General features: G+C 36.7%; 2 protein-coding genes across 4 annotated transcripts in view; one reads left to right on the top strand and one right to left on the bottom strand.

Annotated features, from left to right (window-relative positions):
• Positions 1-11,505, bottom strand: part of LOC122079431 (mediator of RNA polymerase II transcription subunit 23) — a 76,335-nt gene extending 64,830 nt beyond the window's left edge. For 2 of the 3 annotated variants that reach the window (XM_042645916.1, XM_042645896.1), the window contains exons 1-2: positions 11,307-11,450; positions 11,151-11,194 (exon numbers count right to left, since the gene is read on the bottom strand). In XM_042645916.1, coding sequence (XP_042501850.1) covers positions 11,151-11,172 — 22 coding nt within the window. In that variant the 5' untranslated portion in view covers positions 11,173-11,194; positions 11,307-11,450. Of the gene's footprint in view, positions 1-11,150; positions 11,195-11,306 lie in introns of all 3 variants that reach the window. The other variant, XM_042645906.1, reaches the window with a different exon arrangement.
• Positions 11,506-17,831: 6,326 nt separating this feature from the next.
• LOC122074233 (non-specific lipid transfer protein GPI-anchored 3-like) lies at positions 17,832-20,276 on the top strand. The gene is made up of 3 exons (XM_042639084.1): positions 17,832-18,251; positions 19,415-19,471; positions 19,958-20,276. The coding sequence occupies exons 1-3, from the start codon at positions 17,936-17,938 to the stop codon at positions 20,071-20,073; spliced, it is 489 nt and encodes a 162-aa protein (XP_042495018.1). The 5' UTR covers positions 17,832-17,935; the 3' UTR covers positions 20,074-20,276.
• Positions 20,277-26,584: the final 6,308 nt, after the last annotated feature.

Genomic DNA, 26,584 nt, shown 5'->3' with positions numbered 1-26,584 from the left:
AAAAGGTATTCCTTGCGAACTTGCCCATTAGATCCTAAGGTTGCAGTAGTTACTTCAGACATAATGGCACCAAGGAGAAATCGACAATGATAGGAAGAAATCCAAAATTATCAGAACCAGACATCAAAAAGTGCTCAAAATTGAATCGAGTTGCCCTATAGGGGTATTGAATCACTCCTCCAAATATAACTTGCGACTGATAGGGTACTAGTGAGATGGAAAAATTAGGGTTTTGGGAGAAAACCCTAACTTCAGAGAAGAAGAGAGATCACACACCAAAACTTAGTAGATAGGGACACAAATAGAGTCAATCTCCTCTCTAGGGGTGGGGAGGATCTCCTCCAAAGATCAATTGTATCTGAGAGGGAATCCAAAAAATCGATGGAGTTAGGGTTTTAGAGAAACCCCTGATTTCTAAAATCTCAAATGGGTATGGTCTTCAATGCTGCAAGCAATGATGGATACTTCTTCAAGGTGTAGTGCTTGATCTTCCACAGGAGGTTTGATCTTAACAGAAGAAAGAATCAAACCCTAAGAAAGGAAAAATAAAAAAATCGCAAGGTAGGGAAAAGTACACCAAGCAAGGTTTTAGAGTTTAAAACATTGAGGTAATATACAGGGTAGTAACTAGATTCATATGAATCACCTCATCACTCATTAGTGCTGCCCTATGGGAAATTAGGGAGACAAAAGGAAGAGAACAAGATGGAGGTTGAGAAGAAGGCGGAGTTGAGATGGGATGGAGGCTTGAGATTTAGGAAGAAGAGAAGGGGAAGGCTGAAAACCCTAGATCAGAAGAATGGCTTTGATACCATGTTAACAGCCAAATTAGGGCAGAATGCTTGAGTGAATAATGAGATCAATCAAGCATTTATTTATAACAAGCAAGACAAAAGGAAAACTACAAGTATGCCCCCCCATCCACCACCCCTCATTTTTAGGGTTGGTGGAGGGGAGAAAGGCCTAAAATGCCATTGCGGCATTAATTGCATGATTCAACAAAGATCATTCTTGCCAACTCTAAAAATTTCCTTGAGCCACCATGATGCAGCACCGAAGGTCTACACAAGAAGGAATAATAGAGTCGACACAAGTAGCTAACTGGGTCGACCAGATCTGGCTCATTATGGCCCACGGTTTGGGCTAGTGATGGGGGTTATTGGATTGTTACTTAGTTTCTAATTTCAGTTTACTTAGTTTCTAATTTCAGTCCTTTGGTTAGTTTCTAATTCCTGTTTTAAGTTAGTTTCTAATTTCATTAGTTTACAATTTCAGTTTTTAGTAGCTACATGTTAGTAGTTTTAGTAACTTTGAGTTTCTATTATTTGTAAATACTTTCCCCATCATTATAAATAAAGAGGGGCTCATACACAAAGCCCCACGATTTTGATTTGAAAAAAAGAACTTGCTGCTGGTCGCTGTTATGCATCTATTGGGTTCTTACGTGTGTCTGATCACAGAACAAGGGGCTGGTATTTGATCTGGTCGACACTCTGCGGTGGGAAACCCGAGTGGATTTTCTATTGTTCTTCAAGCATTCTCAGGCTTTGTTTTCAAGGATTATATTACTATCTAGGGTAGGGGTGTCAAAACCTAGCCTGAACCGATAAAATTGACCGAAACCAACCGATAAAATCCGAACCGAACCAAACAAATCCTTATTGGATTGGTTTTGGACTGAGGTATGTTGGGACTGGCTGAAAACCAGTCCAAACCGAACCGACCAATAATCAAACCGAATGAAACCGATAAAAAAATAAATGATTATGATATTATAAATTAGTGAATTGACTATCCATTTTTCACAATATTACTGAGAAAAAATTTTATTGTAAGGGGAATTGTTACAAATCATTGAATATTAGGTTATGAATAAAGAAATTGATTTGTAAATTATAATAATGCTTCCATTGATTTCCTTGTTCACTACACAAAACTAGTTGGATACTTAAATGAATGATTAGGGATAATAGGGTTCGTTTGTGATTTCAATATTAGTTTTCTTCTCAGTAATTTGTTATCCATTGGTTTCAATATTAGTTCCCTTACAACGATAAACCATGATTTAATCATAATCATAAACTTAAAGTGTTTTTTTCGTCAAATCTTGTCACTATAAGTTATGTATGTAAGATTTCATTATGGTTCAAACCCAATAATAAACCGAACTAAACCGGTATTAACCCGATATTGAAAAACCAAGATAAACTGAAACCAAACTGGACCGGGACCGAAACCGAAACCGACCAAAAACCGAAGTTTCTTAATGGATTGGTTTTGGTCTCCCTCATTCCTAGACCGAAACCTATTCAACCCAACCGAAACCGAACCGAACCATCCAATTGACACCCCTACTCTACGGTTCCAGGTATTTATCTTTGTTCTCAGTTCTGTCCAGCGATAGGCTTTTCTGTGAAGAATTCTCAACTTCTGTCCAGACCTATTCCTTGGTCACTTTTGCCTGAGATTTTAACCAAAAGTCACCCTCATTGATAGAAAGGCTCGATTCATTTTTTGGCCCTTTCTGGAATCTGGGTTGTGGTTAGTGAGATATTAGAAATCTCCATTTTTTTTTTTTTTGTCCTATCGTGACTTTTTCTGAACAGGAGCCAGAACCGATATGTCTGGTTTGACTTCCCTGTTTCTATGATATTTTGTTATTGACTGTGGCTTATTAATGTCATATACCTGCTGCTGGTTAATCCTATTTGTTGGTGTAATCTCTGTTTTCAGAAATTCCAGATTCTGGGTTTGAAATTTCTGGTTTACAAGGACTGTTTGACTCTTACTTCTGAACTGTTGTTTGCTGTCTAATTTTGGGTGATTATTGGTTGTTCTTTGGTTTAAAAGTTCCTGTTGTTTGGGTCTAGTTTGAGCTTTCAAATCTAGTCCTATATTACACCGAAGTAAGTAAATAGCTATTGTCATGAATCTACCCATAGTTTTTAAGGCACTGCTAAGGCGTGACGCTGATGCGGTCTAGAGATGGTAAGGCAGTGCTCCGCCTTATGTGAAGTGGCTCCTTATGGCTGCGTTCGGTTGCAAGGGAAATGGGAAGGGAAGTGAAGTGAAGCGATTTTTTTTTCTCTTTCGAGTCGTTAGGTTGCAACAGAAATGAAGTGAAATTAATTTACCATAGTTGTTTGGTTGGATGTAAAATAGACGTAAAATTTTAAAAAACTAATAATCCAACCAAACTCCTCAAACGAAATGGGGGGGGGGAGTACTTTTCAATCCAGAACCCACCCAGCTCCTCAAAATTTATATTGGTTATGTGAATCAGGTCATTCATGGTCTGTACCAAATCAAATCAAATGTCATCAGATACTATGTTCTATCACTAACCAAAATAAACCATTTCATATTATATATCAAATGAATGCAACATAAATAAATATTTAAAATAATATAAAAGATGATCACAAAGAAAACAGTAATAAAACACAAGTGATAACGACTGAAAGGCCCATTCCAAAAGTTTTTTTGTCAAAACTAACCCAACAGGTCAGTAATGCTCCATCTGGCTCAAACCCAAAGTCTTTTGGTCAAAACAAACCCAATTGAGTCACGTGAGAGAGAGAGAGAGAGAGATCAATGAGAGTCATAAGCGGGGTGAGAGTCGCAAGCATAGGAGAGATCATGAGAGTAGGGCTTTTTTTTTCTTCCTATTTTGGTGGGGAAATAAAAAGGGAAATTTTAATGGTTAAGTGAATTTTTTTTCACATGTAAAATATATTTCCCTTGCAATCAAACATATAAATTTAGTTTTTCTGGGAAAAAAATTCCACTTTACATGAAAAATTTGCATTCCCCTTGCAACAAAACAAAGCCTATGGGTTTTTTTTTTTTTTAAACACATTTTAAAATTATTTGATGAAGATTCCAAATATAGATTTTTTATTGGTAGGTGTATGGTTTTGTTAACACTTGAGATGTATGGGATCAGCTTTACTCAAAAAATAACCAAAACAAACAAAACAAAAACACGATTCACAAACAGGGTTTGGATTTTGTCAAGGGTTTTAAGAAATGGCTTTGAGAAGGAATCAAAGAACAAAGAAGAACCACTGATCTAGGCGACCATTTTGCTCCGGCAGCGGTGAGCTTCATTCTTCTTTGACAGGAGTAGAAATATAGTGGATGACCTTAGGGCTTAGGCACTCATTTTGACATCATAGAGGTAAGTGTAATAAATACTTGTATTTTTTATGTCTTCTTTTCTTTATATTTATAATTTTGTTTCATAATTATGTATTTATATTATATGTTAATATGGTTGATGATGGTTGATGGTTGATGAACTTAGTTTATTCACTTTATTGATTTGTTTTCTTGATGAATATCTTACATTGGTATGAATATGAACCTTTAATATTTATTTAACATATGAGTAATAGGATTTAACTAGGATTTGAGCCAAATTGATTGGTTTTATAAAAAAATTACACAGGAAAGTTTTAGTCGATAAGGCGACACTTTATGCCCGCCTTATCGCTAAGTGCTCTGAAAGACCCTCAAACGCCTTCGTCGCCTTACTGCCTTAAAAACTATGAATCTACCTGGTATAAAACCAAATTGATTCTCCAAGATCGTGGTTTCTCTTCTCAGGCGGGCTTGAATGACCTTCTCACAAAATTTCATAGTATGACTGATGTAGTGGATTTCCTAGAAGACTAGGGTCCCTACAAAGCGACTCAATTAAGATAAAACAAACTTAAGGGGAAGTCTTAGGATTAGGTTGGGGTTTAGGTATGCTCAACAAAATAAGATTCAACGTGCAATAAATAAAGACAAACCAACATGTAGCCAGGGGCAATATCAATCTAAGCAGAAAAACACATAATAACTTACCAAAACTTCAAGTGGGGGCATGGGGATGGGAACAAACATCATACAAATGTTAGGTTCAGCACAAATCAGTCTAGACACCAAATAAGTTACACAAACAATCGATGTCCTATAGCAGCCAACAAAAATAGAAATTCAGCAAGGGTTTTAGGGTTATAACAGTGAAGGGAAAGACTTAAAACAATAGGTAAATTAGGCACAAACGAGGGGCCAAAGGGCTGGCTTCAATGCTAATGGGCTGCAACATATAACAGGGATTAATGGAGGTGGGGGGTTTAGTTTGATTATTTACCTTGTTGTTGTCCTGGTTTGAGGAGAAAAGAAGAAGATGATGTCCTCCAAGGATAAAAAGTTTGTTGTCCACGCTGTTGCTGATGAAGAAAATTCATTGAGTGCCCAACAGTTCTTGGTTATTTGTTGGAGAGACCAGTAGCAGTCCAATATCGAAGAGGAGATCAACAGCAGCCCAGTTATTGTAGGATAGACCAGCAGCTACCCAGTTATTGGAGAGGAAGTCTGCGGCAACCCAGGTGGAGATCTATCCAAGAAACAGGACCTTCAGTTGTGCAAACAGTGGCTGCAATAGTGCAGCGGCAGCGGCGGCAGCAACAGCAGCAGCAAAGAACAGAATGGAAGAAAGAGGGGGGGTGGGCAAGACGAGAGAAAATCGAGAAAGGGAGAGAAGATCAAGACAGAGAGAGAAAAGAAAAGAGAGACGAGATTGAGGAAGAGAGGAAAATCGTGGGGGGGGGGAATTGGGGCTGTTCTTTGTTTTCAATAATCTCTTTCATTTATTCAACTGTGGCCTAAGCCATTACATAAATATCAATTTAGTTACTAAAAATAAAAATAGTTAATTGACTAGTAAATAAAGACTTCCTAAAAACTAATCAACCAATAAAGTAATTTCCTAATTAATTAAAAGATTAACAAGGAAAAGAATATACTACAAATAAACTACTAAACTAATAACTAATGGGGCCCACAAAATCTGCTGAAATCTGGAAAGAGAAAGGGACTTGATCCAACGTTGGAATGGCTGGATCGAGCTTTCCTTCTTCCTCCTTTTTCTTCTTCTTCTTTCTTCTTCTTCTTTCTATTCTTCCAGCCACAAAGATGGCTGATTCTTCTTCTTCTTGCGCCTGTACACCTTGATGTCCCCATCAATGACTCACTAGTTTTATGTCTCTATAGTTATTGCAGTTCTGGATATATTTTTGCAGATCGGAACTACAATGCTTCTCATCCAATGATCTAGCATTCGCTTTGTGCTCATAATCTTGTTAAAAAGATTGGTTAACCAAGATACACCACATAATCCTAAGCCCTTCCACACTTCTATCAAGACCCCATCGGGGCTTGGTGATGTAAATCGAGCTGCTAAGTCAAATAACCAAATCTGGTTCAGTTTTGTCTCATCAAGCCAGCCCAAGGTGGCCCAATTTTGGTTCAATTCTGGCTCTCTACTTCAGCCATCGAACCAGCTTTGTTATGGCCATCGAACCAGCCTGATTCTCTACAGATATGTCATTTGTTAGTATTTTAGAACCGACCCTATACAGCCCATTTCGCTGATCCAAAACAAAGAGCTCTCGCCGAGATCATGTATTTTTCCCCCTGTCGACTCGGTGGCCATATGGTCTTTGTAACCCCTGAAACTTGGTATTTACCACATTTTAGGCCTTCTAAACGAAATGGAAACATCAATTTTTAAAAAATCAAACCTAAAATGGTACTTTGACTTCATACCCTATGTAAGTAGTCTCCGACTCTTTGGACCCTCAGCTAGTATGCTCTATTCCACAATCAACACATGGCATAACATAATCAAAATTGACATCCACCTCCCCTCGAGTTTTTATTACGTCCACCCCTCGAGTTTTGTTTATTACATTAAAATCCACAAACCTAACACCGCGAGACTGGTTTGAGGTCTGATCCGTTAAGTTGAGCCATATTTTAGTTAATGCCCACAATACCACTCCCATTTTCTTCAACCTACCAACAAATAAGAGAATCCACTCCTTGGTTTGGAAAGGTCACCGAAATATCTGAGCTTCTCTGTCTGCTTCGGTGAGGAAAGGTCACCGAAATCTCACTGAGCAAACACTGCCCTAGCTTCACTGCTGCCAATGATGCCAAGATAACGATCAAATCTACCATATCAAAAATACTGTACCAGCTTGAATGTTGCCAGAAACATAAACAAAGAAAAGAAAATTAGTTCCTAAAGCTACAGATGCTTGTTGAGGTATGTTAACCGAAGGGTTTCTCGAGCAACGAAGACAGTCCACTGCAATCTGATTTTCTTGTGTCTTCCCTGATTGGACTTTTAAAGAACTATAATCTGCTCCTTATCAGCAAAAACAGACATCAACAGCATCTTCCAATGCAGAAGATCAAATACAAACGCTCATGTAGCAAAAACCACAGAACCCACAATCTCAAAACGAAGAAATTATCAGTTCTCAAGACATCTTATCAATTCCCAAGGCATCAGACTAAAATTACACAAAACATAAATCAGAATAGAATACAAGGAAGAGGAGAGGAGAGGCTGAACTACATAGTTGGTTGGGGTTTCCATCGTATAAGTGAACAAGTTCAATTTTCTTAAAAAAGAAAAGCGGGGTAGACATTCTCACTATAATGTTCCGTGTTTTCAGCTGCAACTAAGATAATGCACTCCCAAATCGGGCTTTGTCCCTAATTTTCCTTCTCAAGATCTCTACAGAGGTGAAAGTTCGTGATTGAAGAGGTAAAAATTTGCACAAAACCAAATTGCAGCAGGTAAGTCCCAGCCAAATGGGAGTAAAACAGAGAGGGAAGCAAGGACCGTTTGGACGGGAGAGTTGCAGCGGGAGGACCTCCAATGGTACCACAGAGCCGGTCCCACAGACGATCCGATCAAACCCTAAAAAAATCCACCAACAGAAACATCCTAAGCACACCCAAGGTAAATGCAGCCTCCTTTCCACCTTCACCGGAAAGTTTCCTTCACTTCACCAGAAAATGCAACCTCCTATCCACCTTCTCCAGACAAGGTAAGCTCCTCTTTCGGTTGGGGTTGATTTTGGGGGGTTTTGTTTTATAAAAGTGATAAGGGGTACAATAGGAATTTAAAGCTGAGGTTTATATGTTATGGGTAATTATGTCTTTTCAGTTTCAAAACTAACACCGTGAGATTGGGGTTAGTTTAGGTGGGTTTAAATGTAATAAATGATACTCGAGGGGGGGAAGAACGTAATAAAGGCAAATGCAAGGAGAGGCGGATGTAAATTTTCCTAAGAATTTAAAAGACATCATAGATAATTACTTAATTGTTTAACCATTAACATTCATGATTGATGAGTCACATTCACATACATTGAAATTTTGAAATGACATAAGATAAGCCACATAAGAACATAAGGTCAGTGTTATATGCATCATTTATTTAAACAGAAAAATATATTTCCCTCCATGAATCCATAGATTAGCGTTATATGCATCACATATAAAAAAATACAAAATAAAAAAAATAAAAAATAAAAACAATGTAAAACAACAAGTATTGATGATGTTTCTAAGAAAAAATGGTTTTGAGAAGCTTTTTTTTATCTAAAATGGTTCTTGAGAAGAAAAGTAACTCCAAATGTGGATGAGGAGGTAATATTCTCTATTCTTTAAGCTTCAATGAGTGTATAAATGGATATCCTCAAGCAAAAACACCAAAATCCTTGCTCCCAAGTGTTTTTTCTTCAAAAAAGTAGAGAGAGGACAGACAGAATGAGATTACGCGAGTTGAGTTTTGTGCAATTTATACCTCACCATGCAGGTTGAAAAAACAAGATATTAGCGAGATCTCACCGAGATCTTAAACCATGCCATCGAGTGGATCAATAGAAGCCTTTCATAAAGGCCTCATTTTCCGTACCAATTCCTTCTTGCGAGCTGTAATTTTTGTCTTGTAGTGTTTGACTTGGACAACTACAAGGGTTGAGTTCTAGTTTGAGTTCTCCAGAAGGATCTAGTATTATCTTATTCTTTTTTAGTGAGGAAGTCATTGTTATTTGGTAGTTTTTTTGTACTTTAAAGTTGGTTCTTTCCATTTTGAATTGTTTCCTATGTTAGTTCTTACTATGTAATTGGAGTCCTAGCCTCAACTCTAAATAGAAGCATTGTATCGCAAAAAATTACTTGATGAATAGTGAAAATTGCAACCATGCTTGCTCCCGAATTCTGAGAAAGAATTCCTTCAATAGCTGAGATAGTTGTAGTTGAGAGCCCTAGGACTAATATAGTCCATCCCACCCACATCTATCTTAGAGGTTCCTCTTCCTTTTCCTCTTTGTTTAATCATTGTGAGAGTGTTGAGAGTGAGATTGAAGCACTTTGAAGCCTTGAAGACTAGCAACCATTGAAGATTGAAGATTAGCCAAGGACACAAAACTGATTTCAGCATTCAGGGTTTTGTCTGCTTGGGTCGATTCTCAAATCCCATAGATCTGACGACCAATCTTCAAACCCTTTTGAGGGTTTGTTCTACTTCTCACCCCCTCCCCCAAGGAGAACTTGATTATTACTTGGAGGCCTTTGAAGGCCTAGGCTTCCGATTGCAAGTTTCGACTGCAAGTTTTCTCCCTATCAAGCCCTAGAAACCCTAATTTCTGTTTTGGGTTTTCTATTGCTTGTTTGTGTTAGCACAAATATTTGTTATCAGCTATATTTGGAGGGTTGTTTGAAGCTATAACCATCCACCTTCCATCAGGTTTGCAGGCTCACCCGAGTCTTGATGAGTGAGTTCTCTATTTTCTCCTTATTCAGCCTATTTTTCCAGATCTGAGTTGTTAATTAGATCTGAACCTGAGATTGAGTTTGGTTTGGAGTTCACACATTATCTGGGGTTATTTGCTTAGGTGAATAGCCTTACATTACCTGGTATCTAGCCTACTTTCATCTTTCTTAAGACTTCTTTTCTAGCTAGATCATCGACACTAGTTAACAAGCTCAAGCATCCACTTAAAGGATAAGTTCATCGTGAATGCCAAGTAATGTGTCTGATGATATGTTGTAATCATTTATTTTAATGTAGGAAAGGAGCTATTCCTTAGCTCTCTCAAGGTGAGGTTACTTGTCCCCAAAGCTTCTCAAGAGGTTTTCAAGCTCTAACAATGCATTCAATTGGGCTTCAATGATGCAATTTATGGTCTGTGGTCCCTTTACAATTAAGTTAACCAACCCCATTTAGTTAGGAAAAGGCTGAGTTGTTGTTGTTGTTGTTGGTGGTGGTGGTGGTGGTGGTGGTGGTGGTCCCTTTAAATTAGGTGGGAACTATGGAAGGACGGGGATAAAAGAATATGTAAAGATGACAGTCAAAATGCAAACGCATCTAAACAAGCATGAGTTATGGATTGATCACACATTAAGAAAGTGTTTCGGATATGAATTGATTGGATTTTGGAGCTAACCAGATGGATATCAGATCATGGGCATCATATTTAATCTTATGTTTAATTGGCCACTCTAGCAGATTATGTAGGCAGGAATGTTCTTCGTCAAGGTTTACAATCTCACTCGCAATTGAATAGAATTATATGTTACCAATCAAAATAAATGGATACATATAAGAGCAGATGGTCTAATAGGATAGAGAGAGAGTGGAATTCCTATCTTTGTAGTTTTTTGGCAGTATAAAACCTGTACTACTGCTCTCTTTCCTTTCTTTCATCACTAAAATTTATAACTTATTATATAAGTATAAAAAGAGAATGAATTGAAACTAAGAACTTCACTACCAACTAGCAATAAATTATGACTACACCTCGAACCCCCATTAATGATACACGTCATTACAGCGCAATATGATAATACGCCCTTTCTGGTCATTGTAAACTGGTATTACGGTGTGACAAAAAACACAAACGTCAAATACTTAAAATACAATTCTATTGACAAAGGTGAAATTCTCCATTTGACCCATTCCCATTGGGATCTTATGCATATTATAATTAAGGGCGTCCATGCTATTATAAAGTGAATCCATACTGTAGAACTTACAAAGTTATTTGGTAATTGCGACTAATAGCTTTAGGTACAGGCTCTTTTCACAGAACAATTTCTCTTCTGAACATCAATTTTTTGGGTAAACCAATTGCTATAAGCTTGAATCATTGTTTACCGGAAGAACTTTTTTTCTCTTTCAGCTAAGTGGAAGAGCACGTATATTACTAGCTAAAAATGTACAGGAGCGAACTGAACAAGTTCATAACGGGCAGAAGCCAAAATGATAACATCAAACACAATAAGTTACAAAATCTTACGGGGGTTCTCGAACGGCATCATCTGATTTTTGGCGGGGATTTCTCTGCAATAGAATCAAACTTCCAATAAATAAGAGCGGATTCATGAGATAGGCGAGGAAGTGAACTAGCAAAGAATGTCATGAGAGAAAGAGAGATAAAGAGTACAGCAAGTACCCCTAAGTAGAGATTGAAGAGATCAACAATGGCTGCTCTCGCGGGATGAAACTGATAAGCTCTGTTCGTCCTCTGGTTTTGATCCATGGATTTGGAGATGGTACTTTCTAAAGTTGCAGAGTCCAGTTGGAGAAGAAACCCCAGAATTCTTGCCCAAACGTATTATGAACGCAGGTTTCCCCCAAAATGAAGACTTCACCGTTAATGTTAGACCTGGGCCTGTTTTGGGATTGAGATGCATGGGCCTGGATTTGATGGGCCTCATAAAGAAATAAAGCCATCAATTCAAACCACCCGGGCAATGACTTTGGCATGTTTGGTTTTGTCGAGAAATGAATAAAAAAAAATTCAAAAGAATTTGAATTTGAAAAGAGATATAGATACATAAATCAATCGGTGAATCATTATGATTGTAAAACACGCAGCCGTATGGTGAGCACAGAGCGAACTATCTTTCAGCTGTTAAAAAAATTCACTAAAAGTTTTTTATTTATTTATTTTTTTTTTTTATGAATAATCATGTTTCATAGTTGTACAATACCACTATTAAATGTTTAGTTCTAACGACGGTAAAGTACCATGGGGCATGGGCAACAACAAAATACCGTCACATATATAGCAATAGTTACACTATATTTAGCGGTGGATTTTCAACAATAAAAAACTCAGGAGAGGCTGTACCAAAGGTATTTCCGCTAGAACCTTAGCTTCTTGTAGTGATGGTGATCAGTTTTGAGCATTGGATCACTTACATGGAACAAAATCCACCCCCCTATTGTACAAATCATTGTAACTATCATCTATCTCTCTCTATTTTGCCCCTAAATCTCAATAGTCTGTCGAGCAACGAACCCCCTTCCCCTTTATATAATCTCTCATCAATTTATGGGGTGGACGAGACCATCTCATCCCATGCATGGGTAACATAGGAAAATTTTTTGTAAATATTTGTATTTATTTTTATTTGATTATCTTTTTTTTTTTCTTTGCTCAATTACATATTATTGGGTTCATTTCTAGTAAAAGCTACACTTCTTTTTTTCAGGGGATGTAAATTGCTCAATAAAGAATAATCAAATAAAAACAATGCAAGGATATATGTGATTTAACAATATGATATATCCGGCTTTATTAGCAATGAAGCATAGTGTTATAGGCTCTCTTCCTCACGTTTCTATTTAAAAAAAAAAATCCCTCAAATCCTACATGCTTTTAATGGTCATTTAGATAAGCACAACTCAAACAAAATACAAAACATCAATCCTCAACAAGCTAGCACTAACATAGTTTCTAGTGATCTCGTACCCAAAGCTCTTCCACACCCACCCCCACCCTCACACCCCCTAAATAAATAAATAAATGATGCAATTTTGACAAATAAAAAGTGGGGCTGCCATGCATCTAGATATAAACAAAGCCAAGGGGCGAAGGTTTAATTTGATCAATTCTAAAGATTTGCAACTTCCAAACTTCAATTGTCTAACTCATCACTTTTTGACAGTTAAGTTTTAATGTCTTAAATGGGAATTAGGTGTTTTTTGAAATTACGTGAAGACTTCCAGCTAATTTTGAAAAGTATAATATGGCTGCATATTCAAGGTTGTAGTTCACTGTATATAAAGAGAAAAAGATTAATCCTTGCACCAACACCTTGGCTAATGAGAATGCATATTTAGACATCGATTAAGAGGGATGTGGTAGTCATTTCGCATATTTTCTGTCTGCATGCTCTTGCATGCTCTTCGACAAAATAACGCATCCCCAAAACAAGGGGGGAAAAGAACGATCTTTGGTTGTGCGGCCTTAGTGTCAATGAGAAGGACGCACGTGGGCATAAAGATAGTGTGAGTTTTTGGGTTTGACAAGGATGGAAAACATAATTTCGCAGCCCTCTGTGTTTAGACCCGGTAACGTTCTTTTTCCTCCAATAAAATATAATTTTTTGATTAAGAGAAACTATTTTTGGAGTGTATCGGTATCAATATCAGTAACTGTCACTGTCAATATCGATACGTACAAGACTGAACCTCTTGGAGGATAATTAGTTGTTTCCTTTTTAAAAGGCTTTTTGGGAATTTAATTATTTGAGTTTCTACATTACTTGAGTGAACAACTGACAGCTCTTTCACACTAAGCCATCTTTATATATATAGCAATCCTATTAGCTCTAACTTCCCAACCATCTTTAGTTCAAAGAAAAGAGAAAGCTATGGAATCCAAGTTCTTCCTATCCTTGATTCTTCTCTCTTCTTGGGTTTTCTTGGGCTTCTCTCAAGACCTTAATAATGTAAGAGGATTGGGTGCTGATATTGATTCATCTTGCATTACAAAGCTCCTTCCTTGCCAGCCTTTTTTGAAGGATCCATCGTCGCCGCCAGCGACATGTTGTCTTCCATTGAAGGAGATGATCAAGGATGATCCCAAATGCCTGTGTGGTATCTTCTTCAACAAAGAGCTTTTAAAGAATTTTAACATGACACAAGAGGATGCTTTGAAGCTTCCAAAGGGATGTGCAATCACTGTTGATGTTAATAAGTGCAACAAAGGTAATATCAGATAATTCTCTTTTTAATCTTTTATCTATAATGGAATGGTTGATTTTGATTTCTTGTGCTGAGTTGCAGGCTGGCAAAGGTTTTTTTTTTTTTTTTTTTTTTTTCCCTTTTCTATAATCATTTAATACACACTCATAGACTCATGTGACACAAGTCCAAACAGAAGTTGTCAATGCGCTATGCACTAGATCCACTTTTGTTTTCTTGGAGGGTGCAGTGAGGTTCACCGTGTGATCCCAAAGACAAGACCCCTAGACCACTCCCTCCTCCTCTCTCGTCGAATGGCCCTAAAGCCATGCAGTGAACGGTCCACAAGAAAAAAAAAATTCCAAAGAAAATATTAATTGACACCTAAGATATCCCTTCTTCCTTTTTCTGTGTACAAGAAACTCTATATTTGTGCAAGGCTTAAACACCCATAATCTGACATGGGATTGTCTTCTATTGATTTCAGATCAAATTGTATCGGATTTGGCTAACCTTCCTCTACTCTATGGGTTCGCAAATACCCCTTTAGGTTTTAGTATTTTCCAAATATTCTTTTTAATAGAAACAAGATTCCATTCAACCCTTGCGATTGCAGGCAACAAGAAAATTTTATATCTATCCCCTCCCCCATCTATAGAGTAGGGACCAATAAAAAATTCATCTTGGCTACTCCTTCGTTTCAATTAATTAATACCTGAAAATCAATTTTGAGTCATAATTCTTTTCATCCTTTGTTGAGGATGCTCGATTAAAAAGCCACCATTATGATGGGGTGGCATTACAGTTTTTAAGTTTTTTTTTTTTTTTTTTTTTCGGGTAAATATTTTTAGAAACTTAGATTATATGGTGAGGATGTGCAGTGGAGGTTTTTAAATTATTGATTCTTGCTTAATTTGCTACAGCTGGGCCATCAGCGCCTTCACCGGCTTCAGCAACTTCTAATGGTGAGGTTCTTAAGCTTCTTTTTGTTATATTTAATTTTTATAATTAATTAGGTTAGGTAATGACTGATAATCCAGAGAACTACTTGCATTCATTGTCTAGGGCTGAGGGTTTGATATTATTTTGCAAACTAGTAAAGCAGATAACCTCTTTAATATCTCTCAATTTGGAAAAAATGGTGTGTGATAAGTGATAACCATGGTGGCATGGTTAACCCATCTAGCAAATATGATTTCTTTCATGCACTCTTGAGAGAGAGAGAGAGAGAGAGACTAAGGTCTATTGTTTTCCAAATTTCACAAAACACGTATTTTACCACATGTACAGAAGACATAGTTTGGATTCTGTCACGTGTTAAATTTTATAGTAACTCAATCAAATGCCCACTATGTATCAACATACATTTTATGTATGCATTCCCATGCATGTATCCAGTATTTTAGCCATTATTGTGCTCTCTCTAGTCTTTGAGCAAGAATGGATGATTATGTACATAGAAAAAAAATAAAAAAAGGGATAACTCATATCTATCTTGTGACCTTCTAAAATATCACTTATAACACCAATAACTACCCTTAGGACATGTTGTCTATGTCAAGAGAAAATATATGCTTTGATCATTGTAACCTATATGACTAGCTCAGCCATATACTTTCTACCAACCAAGAAGATGCCATCAGAAAATTGAAACTAGTAGTTATGCTTCCACCATATTGGATGGTCTCTCCCTTTCTACTTTGTTTGTATTGAAACATAATCTCTGAGAATCTACACAAAAATTCAACTTTTAGCTCATCTTATTGACTCAATTTTCCATTTTTCAGGTACTGATCATGGCAACTCTACTGACACCCCATCCAAAAAAAACTCAGCAGATGGGCTCTCTCCTTTCACTGGACTTGGTTTCATTGCTACATTTGTAGCTCTTTTGTCAGCATTTTAGGTTCATCTGTTCTGCTAAATTAAAAAAAAAAAAAAAAAAAAAAACAGATATGTAATCAGATTTAATTTTTCAATTATATTTCAAATCAGTTACATGTCCTTGTCCTCATCCTATGCCCTTTGCACCACCTTTCTATACTTAGCAGCATATGATCTTTATGAGTGGAATTCTCATGGAAGTATTCCTTTGGAGAGCAACAAGAAATTGGTAAATTTTGGGACTAATTACCAACTCATGGGGTTAACAAGGATGATGAGGCCATTCAAGGCAAGCACAGCCATTTTTTCCTAAAAACTTAGGCTGTTTGGAAGGGTGCAGTTTTATCGTTTATCTCTTGTAGCAACCAAAGGGAGTATCTTGAGTCTATGGCATCATGGGTCCCACTAAAGGCCTGGACACAAGACCTCCCACTTGGTTCTGATACTAAGATGAACAAGGTGGAGGGCTCTGTAGTTGATTTTCTTATTCTATGTTGATTAGAGAGAGTGAGATTTTCTTATATAAGGAAGAACTTACAAAATTATATCACGATACAAATAGAAACAATGGAAGAAAAACAATTGGGAAGAGAAAATCATATAAAAGGATAAGGATTCTCCTTGATCTCAATGGTAGCTAGGTGAAAGTGATATGACTGATGAGTAGATCTCCCACCAACACCAGTAGCAACGCGAGAATGATATAATCCATATAAGACCCGCATATGTAACAAATGCAAGCAATGGAATTAATACAAGAAAATTGTACCCCGAACAAAGGCTTTGTGATTACATAAATCTTGAAGTCAGGGAATGAATACGGTCAGTCCCTTGGTCTCTTAATGGCCATTTAAAATGAGCCAACAAATGCTAGCGATAAAATACATGAAATTGTCCCCCGACAAAGGCATCCCGATTATATAAATTCACATATGTAACAAATGCAAGCGAGGGAACACAAGACATTATACCCGTCTCCCCAAACAATAGAATTCCTGATCACAAAAATCCTGTAGTCAGTGAATGAAATACGGCCCCTAGGTCTCTTAACGGCCATTCAAAATCAGCCCACAAATGCATTCTCGAGAATACAAGACATCGTACCCGCAACAAAGGCTTCCTAGTTACATAAATCCTTAAGCCAACAACTGGAATACGACCAATCTCTCTCATTTGCCAGAGACAAGTCCTTCCAAGCTAGGGAGTGAGAAAAATTGTTTGCCTCCCCAGGAACATAGCCAAATATACATTCTATGAAGGGAAGACTGTGTAGCACTTCTGTAACCAAAGTAAATTTGTATGGAGGTATTGGTAGCCTTGTTTAATTGCAATTCTATGACCAAAAATCCCTCAGGGTTTGTCATTCACAAAGACTGACAACTTGGTAGATGAGATACAACTATGAATCCATGTGATGAAAACTGGGTGAAATTTCATCATATATATATATATATATATATATATTGAACTTCTCGAATGAACTCCCTTCTCAAAGTGTTAGGTTTTCTGAATGTCAAACTTTAAAATATCACCTGACGAATCGGATTTTCTGTCAAAACCATGGACATGCTCATGATAAAGAAAAATGCTATCTGTTATACTTCAAAACAGGTGCACTGTCCTAGGTTCGATTCTCCATCTGTGCATTTGTGATTTAAGTGAAGACTGTAATAGTGGGTTGCTGCATTTGTCTCTCTGAGGATTAGTCAAAGTACACGTAAGTTGACCCGAACACCTTGATTAACAAAAATAAAAATACTTCAAAACAGAAGAGAGAGAGAGAGAGAAACTGGGAGTTCCACTTTCTCTTTCCTCTTTCGTGTCTAGTTGGTCCCTCTCCAGCCACCTCCTGGCAGGATAAGATCTGAATCCTTGGCTTAGACCACTTGTCAAAGTACTTATATTGGCTTTAGCCCAAAAATGATATATGGATTGATGGGGAGGAAAATAAGATTGTGATCCGAGATATACCCTGGATTACTAAATTTAGACTTTGACTTGCTGAATTTAGATAAGGGCTCTTTCTAATCTGGCTATTTGAATGGATATCTGACAGCTATTTCCCACCATATCGTTTCTATATATAGCAATCCTATAGGCTATAAGTACCCAACCATCTTTAGCTCAAAGAAATAAGAGGAGAAAAAAGAAAAGGGAAAAGCCCTTGTTTTATCTTTCTGATCACAAGGTGCTTCTTCTTCTTGTTCTCTTTTGAAGCCAGCCATGGAATCTAAGCTCTTGCTGTCCTTGATTCTTGTCTCTTCATGGGTTTTCTTGGGCTTCTCTCAACCAGAGATCCCTAGTGATATCGCAGATTGTGTTAAGAACCTGGTTCCTTGCCAGAAATTTTTGAAGGCTCCATCTCCACCATCGACTTGTTGTATTCCATTGAAGCAGATGTTCACTGATCAACCCAAATGCCCATGTAAAATCTTCGACAACAAAGATCTTTTAAAGCAATTTAATGTTACTCAGGAAGATGCTTTGAGCCTTCCAAAGGGATGTGGAATCGCGGTTGATGTTAGCATGTGCAGCAAAGGTATTGAGATCTTATCTTTTAATCTTCTATCCATAATGGAATATGGTAGAGCTTGATTTCTCTTTTCCTTTTTTTTTTTTTTTTTGGTTTTAGTTCTCCTTCATAAGTAGGGTTTAATTGTTGAGATAATAAACAATGGCTCTTTAGAGGTGAGGGGTTGAAGAGGGTATATTCATTGTTGAATTTCTGTGATCACCCTCTGCAAATTATCATTTTCATGATATATAATTGCCCTTATTCTACCAAAAAAAAAAAAAATTGCACTTAAAAAGTACATTCTTTCGAGACTTAGTTTTCTTGTGCCCACAGATTCTTATTCACTGTGGGACTTGAGATGCACTCGAGAGGTATCAAGAGGATAATTTGGAAAAGTTCTAAAACTCTATTAGGGTTTGTGTACCCTAGGATGGTGGACAAACCGTCATCCCTCATGATTTAGGATTTTTTTTTTCTTGAAAGGAAAACATTATTTGACAACTCAAATATCCTACCCACCCGCTTTTTTTTTTGTACAAAAGCTCTACATTTGTACAAGGTTTGAAATTCTATAATCCGACACATGATTGATTTTTTTTTTTGTGCTAAAGGAAGATCAGCCTCAATTTATTCCAAATTAAAATGTCGAAACCAGTCGAAACCTTAGAATAAAATAAGAAATAATTTTCTTGGAGTATTTGTTTTAAAGAACTGTAGATTTTGTTATATTATGTATATTTCATGATTTTCTACTATTTTTACTCATTAAAAAAAAATAAAGATTAAAAAAAAAAAACATGTAATTGTGTGAAGTGTTTGGACCATATTACACGGAGTTAGTTTTTGGTTTGGACATTATCCTTCCATGACTCTCTTCTCTCAAACCTGTTTTTTGGATGCCTTAACCTTCATTAATATTTGCTTTAGAACATGGTATGGACTTTGGATTGAAGTACTATAATATTTTATTTGCAATTTTCTTAAATTTTAAGTTTTTACTCTTCAGAGTAATAGAATTTAATAAGACCCTACTCCTCTTTTCCTAGACTTTTTTTTGTTACACCCCCAATAAAATTCCTGAAAATCAATTTTGAATCACAACTTACAGTTTTAAATTTAGATTATATGGTGATGACTATGTGAAATGGAGGTTTTATTAAGGTTATTCTTTGTTTATTTTGCTACAGTGGCTGGGACTCCAGGCAATTCATCATCTACTTCACCAGCTCCAGGAGCTTCTACTGGTGAGGTTCTAAAGGTTCTTTCTATTATATAATTTTTTTTTCATAAACTCATTTGATTAGGCCATGACTGATAATCCAAAGAGCTACTTGCATGCATTGTCTAGGGCCAAGGGTCTGATATTATTTTGCAAACTAGTAAAGCTGACAACCTCTCTTTAATCTCTTTGGATGAAATGGTTTGTGTTAACCTTGGTTAGTCCATCCAGCAAATAAGAGAGAGAGAGAGTATTGTCAGAAGGGTGTTATTTTTTTAAATTTCACAAGACAATTATTTTTGCCACGTGGACAAATAATGTGTCCATTTAGACCATTGGATATAGAGTATATAGCTTAAATTAGCCACATGTCTAAATCATTAATATTGTGCATTCTCCTGACTTTGAGCAATAACAGACGATTTAAGTAGAAAAAACCATGAAAATTGATAATTCAGATCTATCTTGTGAATTTCGAAAATATTATTGAATCAAACATTTTATTTTTCAGGTGCTGCCCCTGCCAACTCTACCACTGCAGCCAAGAAAAGTTCAGCAGATGGGCTCTCTGCTTTCAGTGGACTTGGTTTCATTGCTACAATTGTAGCCCTTCTCTCAGTATTCTAGATTCATATGTTCAGCCAATTTAATAACAGATATGGGTTCAAATTTAAAATTTCAAGTATATGTAAGTCCATATCTCAAGACAAACTTTCATTGGACTTCGTTGAGGGAATCTTGTAGCCCTTTTGGTTGAGGAAGCCTTGTAATCCTTCTTCTATGTGTCACACATATCGTAATGAACAGTTAAAATTGGTTTCGTCGTTACATTTGTTGCTCTCTCGTCCTCATTCTAGGTTTATCTATTCTGCTAAATTAAATTACAAATTTGGACTCAAATTTAAAATTTCAAGTGTATTTCACACCATATCTCAAAGAAAAATTCCAAAAAAGTACTACAATAGATATTTCAAAAGGAAAAATATATGTACAATAAGAGTGGAAGGGATTTAGATCTTCTCCAGCTGGGGGTTAGTTGGAGAAAGACCAGCTAAGGATGTGAATTTGAAATCAAAATCGAACCGAGTCGTTTGCACCAAAACCATAAAATTGTTTAGTAAATGGTTTGGTTATGGTTTCAAGTTTAAGACTGATGAGTTAAATGGGTCGTTTTAATCGTTTAACCCATTGGTTTCAAACCGAATTGACACCGTGAAAAGCGAACGGTTTAAACTATCAAAATCGATTCGATTCACCCATATAACGATTAAATATTTGGTTTTTTTAACAAAATATAATGGTTTAATTTAAAGAAGAATTAAGGACTATAGAGGTTGTCCAACTGTCTATTCAATAATTTACTCCTATTATGTAATTATGTAGTTAAATCCTTGTTTATTCAATGTCTCATTTAATTTGATACAAGATTTAAGCATTTATCAACAAAAGCAAATTTTTAGTAAGTATGCGAATAAGCTAGCGAACCAATTACTAACTGTTTAGAAACCATATGGAATAAACAGCGACCAAAACAATTTACTAAGAGATTGCGGTTTCAGAAAGTGCAACCGTTTAGTAAATGGTGCGGTTTAGTTTCAACTAAATAATTGTGAACCACACCGTATACATCGAAACCAAAGCAATTAACACCCTTAGGACCGGTCTAATTTCTGTTTCCTATTTTCTCTCCCATGTTTTCTCTTTCTTGTTTCTCTTTCTCTCTCCTCAATTGTTTCTCTCCAGCCACCCCTCGGCTGGAGACGATCTGAATCCAGACCTAGTGGACAGCCAAATGGATCTATAGGTGCAATGCCAAAAACCAGTTACATAGGTCCCAAGGGAGATGTAATGTTATGGCTTTAATGATGATGGCAATCCGGTATAAGTCTTGTCCTCATCCAATGCCCTTTGACATTGTTGTCTGTGTGCTGTTATGCATGCTATCTATAGGAGAAATTATTTTTGGTCTATGCTAGCCTGAGGTTGATTGTAGGGCATATCTGTTATAAGGCCATTTTTTCGGTATTACTTTGTACAAGATGGTTAGTAGGTGCTAGAAATCGGGGGTAGGTGCTCCCTAACTGTGGATACTGTTACTTGTATCGGCACTGAGTGTACTGAGTAAACTTGGGTGTGGAGTGCTCCCTATTGTAAGAATAATGAGAAGTTGAGTATTGAGTAGATACATAGCCTTTACATGCACTACTCAGGGGACGTACGCATCTTGCAGAACCTTGTAAAATTTCGGTGTTGTGTGTGTGTGGTTACTTCTTTATCCCTTGTATCATATTTAGAGTGCTTAGTTGAATTGTAGGATAGATGTATACACTTGGAAGTGCTTATGATAAGAGGTTGGGTATGCATACAGGTTTGTGTGTCTACTATAGTGAACACTTGGTTGCCTTGTCAATATGTTCAATCAAAAAAGAATTTTGAATTGATACACTGATTCACCCCCCTCTCAATATCATTTGGGACTCAATAAGGTTCTTTCCTCCTCTGCCAAGGCAACATGAGGTGTTTCCTACAGTCATCTAATGAGAGTAGGGGTATCAATTCCAAGCCCAATAGAGCCCAATACATTTATGGTTTTACCTAGACTGGCCCGATCAAGCCCGACACGTTTACAAATAGGCATTACATGATGCACGGTGTAAGCCCGACACTGCCCAACCAACTAACACGAACATATATATATATATATATATTGGTAGAATAAGGTATATATTAATATTGTTAACAATTATTGAATGTAATTAAGTGTAAAGTCTTTTCCTTTACCAAAAAAAAGTGTAAAGTCTTTTCTAAATTGTTGATATCTTCATGACTATATCAAATTTTTTAAAATCTAAGAAAATTAAAGCCCAATTAAGCCTTTAATGGTGTATTAGCCCGTTTTAGCCCAGTTAAAGCCCAGAACGCAACCTAACCCCACTAATTTCTTAAATAGACAGCTCTTGGTGCAAGCCAAGAGGCTCGGCTAGGCTCAACCGAGCCTGACCAATTGACACCCCTAGAGAGGAGATCTTGTCTCTCTTGGCGGCCTTCTCCAAGCTTCTTGTACAATAATAATAGTTTTCAACCCTTCTGGATAGGCGAGTGGAATCGATGAACGATATGTGCCACGCCATAGAGTGGGAATATCATGACAATCATGTAAGACAACTACATGCACCCCAAGGTGCTCCTGCAAAATTAGGGGACCTAATGGACCACTAGATAGGCAATCTATATTTAGAGCTAGCCCATTCCCTAGCGCATATTAGCTTAGCAATGCTCAATAGGCCGAGTTGGTTTGACCCATGTCAAAGTACTTAAATGGCTTCGGCCCAAAGGAGACATATGGATTGATTGTGAGGATAATAGGGATGTGATCAGAGATACCCTGCATTACTAAATTTAGCCTTTGGATTGCTGAACTTACATAAGGCTTTTTCTAATCTGATTACTTGAATGGAACAGCTGACAGTCTTTTTTTTTTTTCTAACAGCTCTTTCGCCCCATATCATTTCTATATATAGCAATCCTACAGGCTTTAAGTACCTAACCATCTTTAGCACGAAGAAAAGAGGAGAAAGAAAAAGGGAAAAGAACTTGTTTTATCTTCTTTCTGATCACAAGGTGCTCCCTTTTGTTGGGTAATTGTATTACAATTTCTTACAAAAATAAAACAATTTGCAATACAAAGCTTTTGCAGTAGAAACTACTATGATGTTGTAGTATTGATCCTTGGCTGAAATGATACGGGGATAAACTTCAAATAGATGTTGAATCACCACCACAGCAACTGAAAAAGCTTTGATCAGAATTAAGGTTGAGTCACACTTATAGTGCTGCCTTTAAGGTAATTGATGCCCTCTACTGCCAAGAGTTGTTCTGCATCTCTACCTCCAAGATAAAATAACCTTCTACTAGAAGATGAGATAGTTCTTCTAGTCCCTTCTAGGAGCGAAAAGCTATAGCACAACAGCCTCCTCTAATCTTGCACAAGACTTAGAGAAAATAGAAGAAAGAGAAAGACTTGTATGGTTGCAAAGAGTAGAAATAGATGGAGTGTCAATATGTGAATGTATGTCTCTGCAAGGTATTTGGTTGGGTTTATATAGACCCAAAACCAACCTTACCTCCAACTAATGGCAAGTTGATTGGAGAATAATATCATATGGACATGAATTGGGAATTAATTCAATAAATTGAATTAATCCCAATTAATTCCTTAGCCCACCTCCCCACTAATGATAATGGCCATGAATGAAATTTAGAGCTCTCATAGGGTGTTATTGACCATTTTCTAGCCCACCTCCCCACTCATGTTAGTGATCATGAATGGACTTTAGGGCACCCACATAATGACATTGACCATTTACCTCCATTTGGCAATAACCTATGACATGAATTAAGAATTAATTTCATAAATGAAATTAATTCCAATCAATTCTCTTTGCCCACCTCTCCACTCATGGTAATGGCCATAAATGGAATTTAGGGCACTCATAGGGTGTTATTGATCATTTTTCACTACCTTGACCCTAAGGGTCTCACACCATTACAAGTCATAAAACACATAAAAGAAAACCTCATCTTGAAACTTAATTATAATAAAATAAATATAAATTCTAACACCTTTTCTTATTCTAGTTTGAAGCCAAGCATGGAATCTAAGCTCTTCCTGTCCTTGATTCTTCTCTCTTCATGGGTAGCTCTTCCTGTCCTTGATTCTTCTCTCTTCATGGGTTTACTTGGGCTTCTCTCAACCAGCGATCCCTAGTGGATTGGAAACTTGTGTTAAGAGCCTCGTTCCTTGCCAGGCTTATTTGAAGGCTCCATCTCCACCATCGACTTGTTGTATTCCATTGAAGGATATGTACAGTAATGACTTGTGTGATATCTTCAACAACAAAAATTTCTTAAAAGGAACTTAATGTTACACAAGATGAAACTTTGAACCTTCCAAAGGGATGTGGAATCCCGGCTGATAAGGTTGATGTTAGCAAGTGCAATCAAGGTATTCATATCTTCTCTTTTAATCTTCTGTTCATAATGGAATAGTAGAACTTGATATCTCTTTTCCCTTTTTGTTTAATATAAGGAGGCATTTGATGGGCAATGGAGGTTTCTATTAAAGTTATTCTTGTTTATTTTGCTGCAGTGGAAGGGCCTCCAGGCAGTTCATCAGCTACTTCTAATGGTGAGGTTCTAAAGCTTCTTTCTTTAATTAAATTTTTAGGACTAATTAGATTTGGCCCTGCTGGTAATCCTGAGAGCTACTAGATCAGGTTCTCGTACAGGATTGATCCACATAGATAGAATCCATTCATTTCCATCTGTGTGGATCGGTCCCATACAAAAATGGTTCTTATATGAGAGTTTGATCCACACTCATGCATTGTTTAGGGCCAAGTGTCTGTTATTATTATGCAAACTATTAAGACAGACAGCCTCTTTAATGTCTTTAGATGAGAGAGAGAGATTATTTTCACAAGGGTCTGTTATTTTTTCAAATTTCACAAGACAATTAATTTGCCACATGGACAAATAATGTGTCCGTTTGGACCATTGGATATAGAGTATATGGTCTAAATTATCCACATGTCTAAATCATTAATATTGTGCATTCTCCTGACTTTAAGCAATAACAGACGATTTAGATAGAAAAAACCATGAAAATTGATCATTCAGATCTATCTTGTGAATTTCGAAAATATTATGAACACTTATAACACCATATTGGATGGTCTCTCATTTTCTACTTTCTTTATATTGAAATATAGTCTCTAACAATTAACCACAAAAATTCAACTTAATTAGTTTAAATCTTATTGACTCAAGATTTTATTTTTTTAGGTTCTGCCCCTGCCAACTCTACCACTGCAGCCAAGAAAAGTTTGGCAGATGGGCTCTCTTCTTTCACTGGACTTGGTTTCATTGCTACAATTTTAGCTCTTCTCTCAGTATTCTGGATTCATATGTTCAGCCAATTTAATTACAGATATGGGTTTAAATTTAAAATTTCAAAGTATATGTAAGACCATATGTCAAGACAAACTTTCATTGGACTTGGTTGAGGGAGTCTTGTAATCCTTCCTTTGTGTCACACATGTCATAATGAATAGTTTTAAAATTGGTTTCGTTGCTACATTTGTTGCTCTCTTGTCAGCATTCTAGGTTTATCTGTTTTGCTAAATTAAATTACGGATATGGACTCAAATTTAAAATTTTAAGCATATTTCAGATCATATCTCAAAGGAAAATTTTAAACTAATTCCAAAAAAGTACTACCATAGATATTCCAAAAGGAGAAATATCTGTACAATAGTAATGGAAGGGATTGAGATCTTCTTCAACCAAGGGTTGGCTGGAGAAGGACCAACCACAGTCTAATTTTTGTTTCCTATTTTCTCTCCCCTTTTTCTCTCTCCTTAATGGTCCCTCTGAGTCCAGACCCAATGGACAGCCAAATGGATCTATAGGTGTAATGCCAAAAACCAATTACATAATTGATGAGCACATTTATATGTGAGATCTAGTGTAGTAAAATATGCATTTTACATATTTAGAATGGAGCTACCTTGAGTTTTACTCTCTTTTTGTACGTTTTATATTTTTAAGGGCTTAAGGATTATCGGGCACTATCCCTCCAATTTTACACATAAAGAGGTCATATTTCTTTTCGTGGTTGCGAAGAGAATGAAATTCTGAGTAAGATGAACGTGTTCAATTACAATTACACATTCGTTTGGTCAACTGTACAAGTGATTATTCTTTTCGGGTTAGAAAAAAAAATAATGGATCAGAACTGAACCGAGATGTAGAATCAACCCATCTGCAGTTATCCCAAGGATATAAGGAATATTCTAAATGCCAACAAGGATCGATGGACCACATCCTTAAGTGATTGAAGATTCATTTTTTGGTAACAACAACTACCTAGTGTAGTTGGTGAGTTGTGGTGTGTAAAATCTTATGCTTATTAAGAGGTCTCAACTTCGAACCTCTTAGTTGCCATTTTGTTGAGGTTTTTTTTTTGAAGATTTTCTCTATTCTACTCATCACTTAAAGGAGGCCGGCCAAGATGGTTATACGCAAGTTTGAAGAAGAGAGAGAAAAAAATAGGAAAGAAGAAAGAAAAAAAAAAAAA

Source organism: Macadamia integrifolia, chromosome 1 (genome assembly GCF_013358625.1).
Source record: "Macadamia integrifolia cultivar HAES 741 chromosome 1, SCU_Mint_v3, whole genome shotgun sequence".
NCBI lineage: Eukaryota > Viridiplantae > Streptophyta > Magnoliopsida > Proteales > Proteaceae > Macadamia > Macadamia integrifolia.
This window is presented reverse-complemented; position numbering and strand designations above follow the sequence as displayed.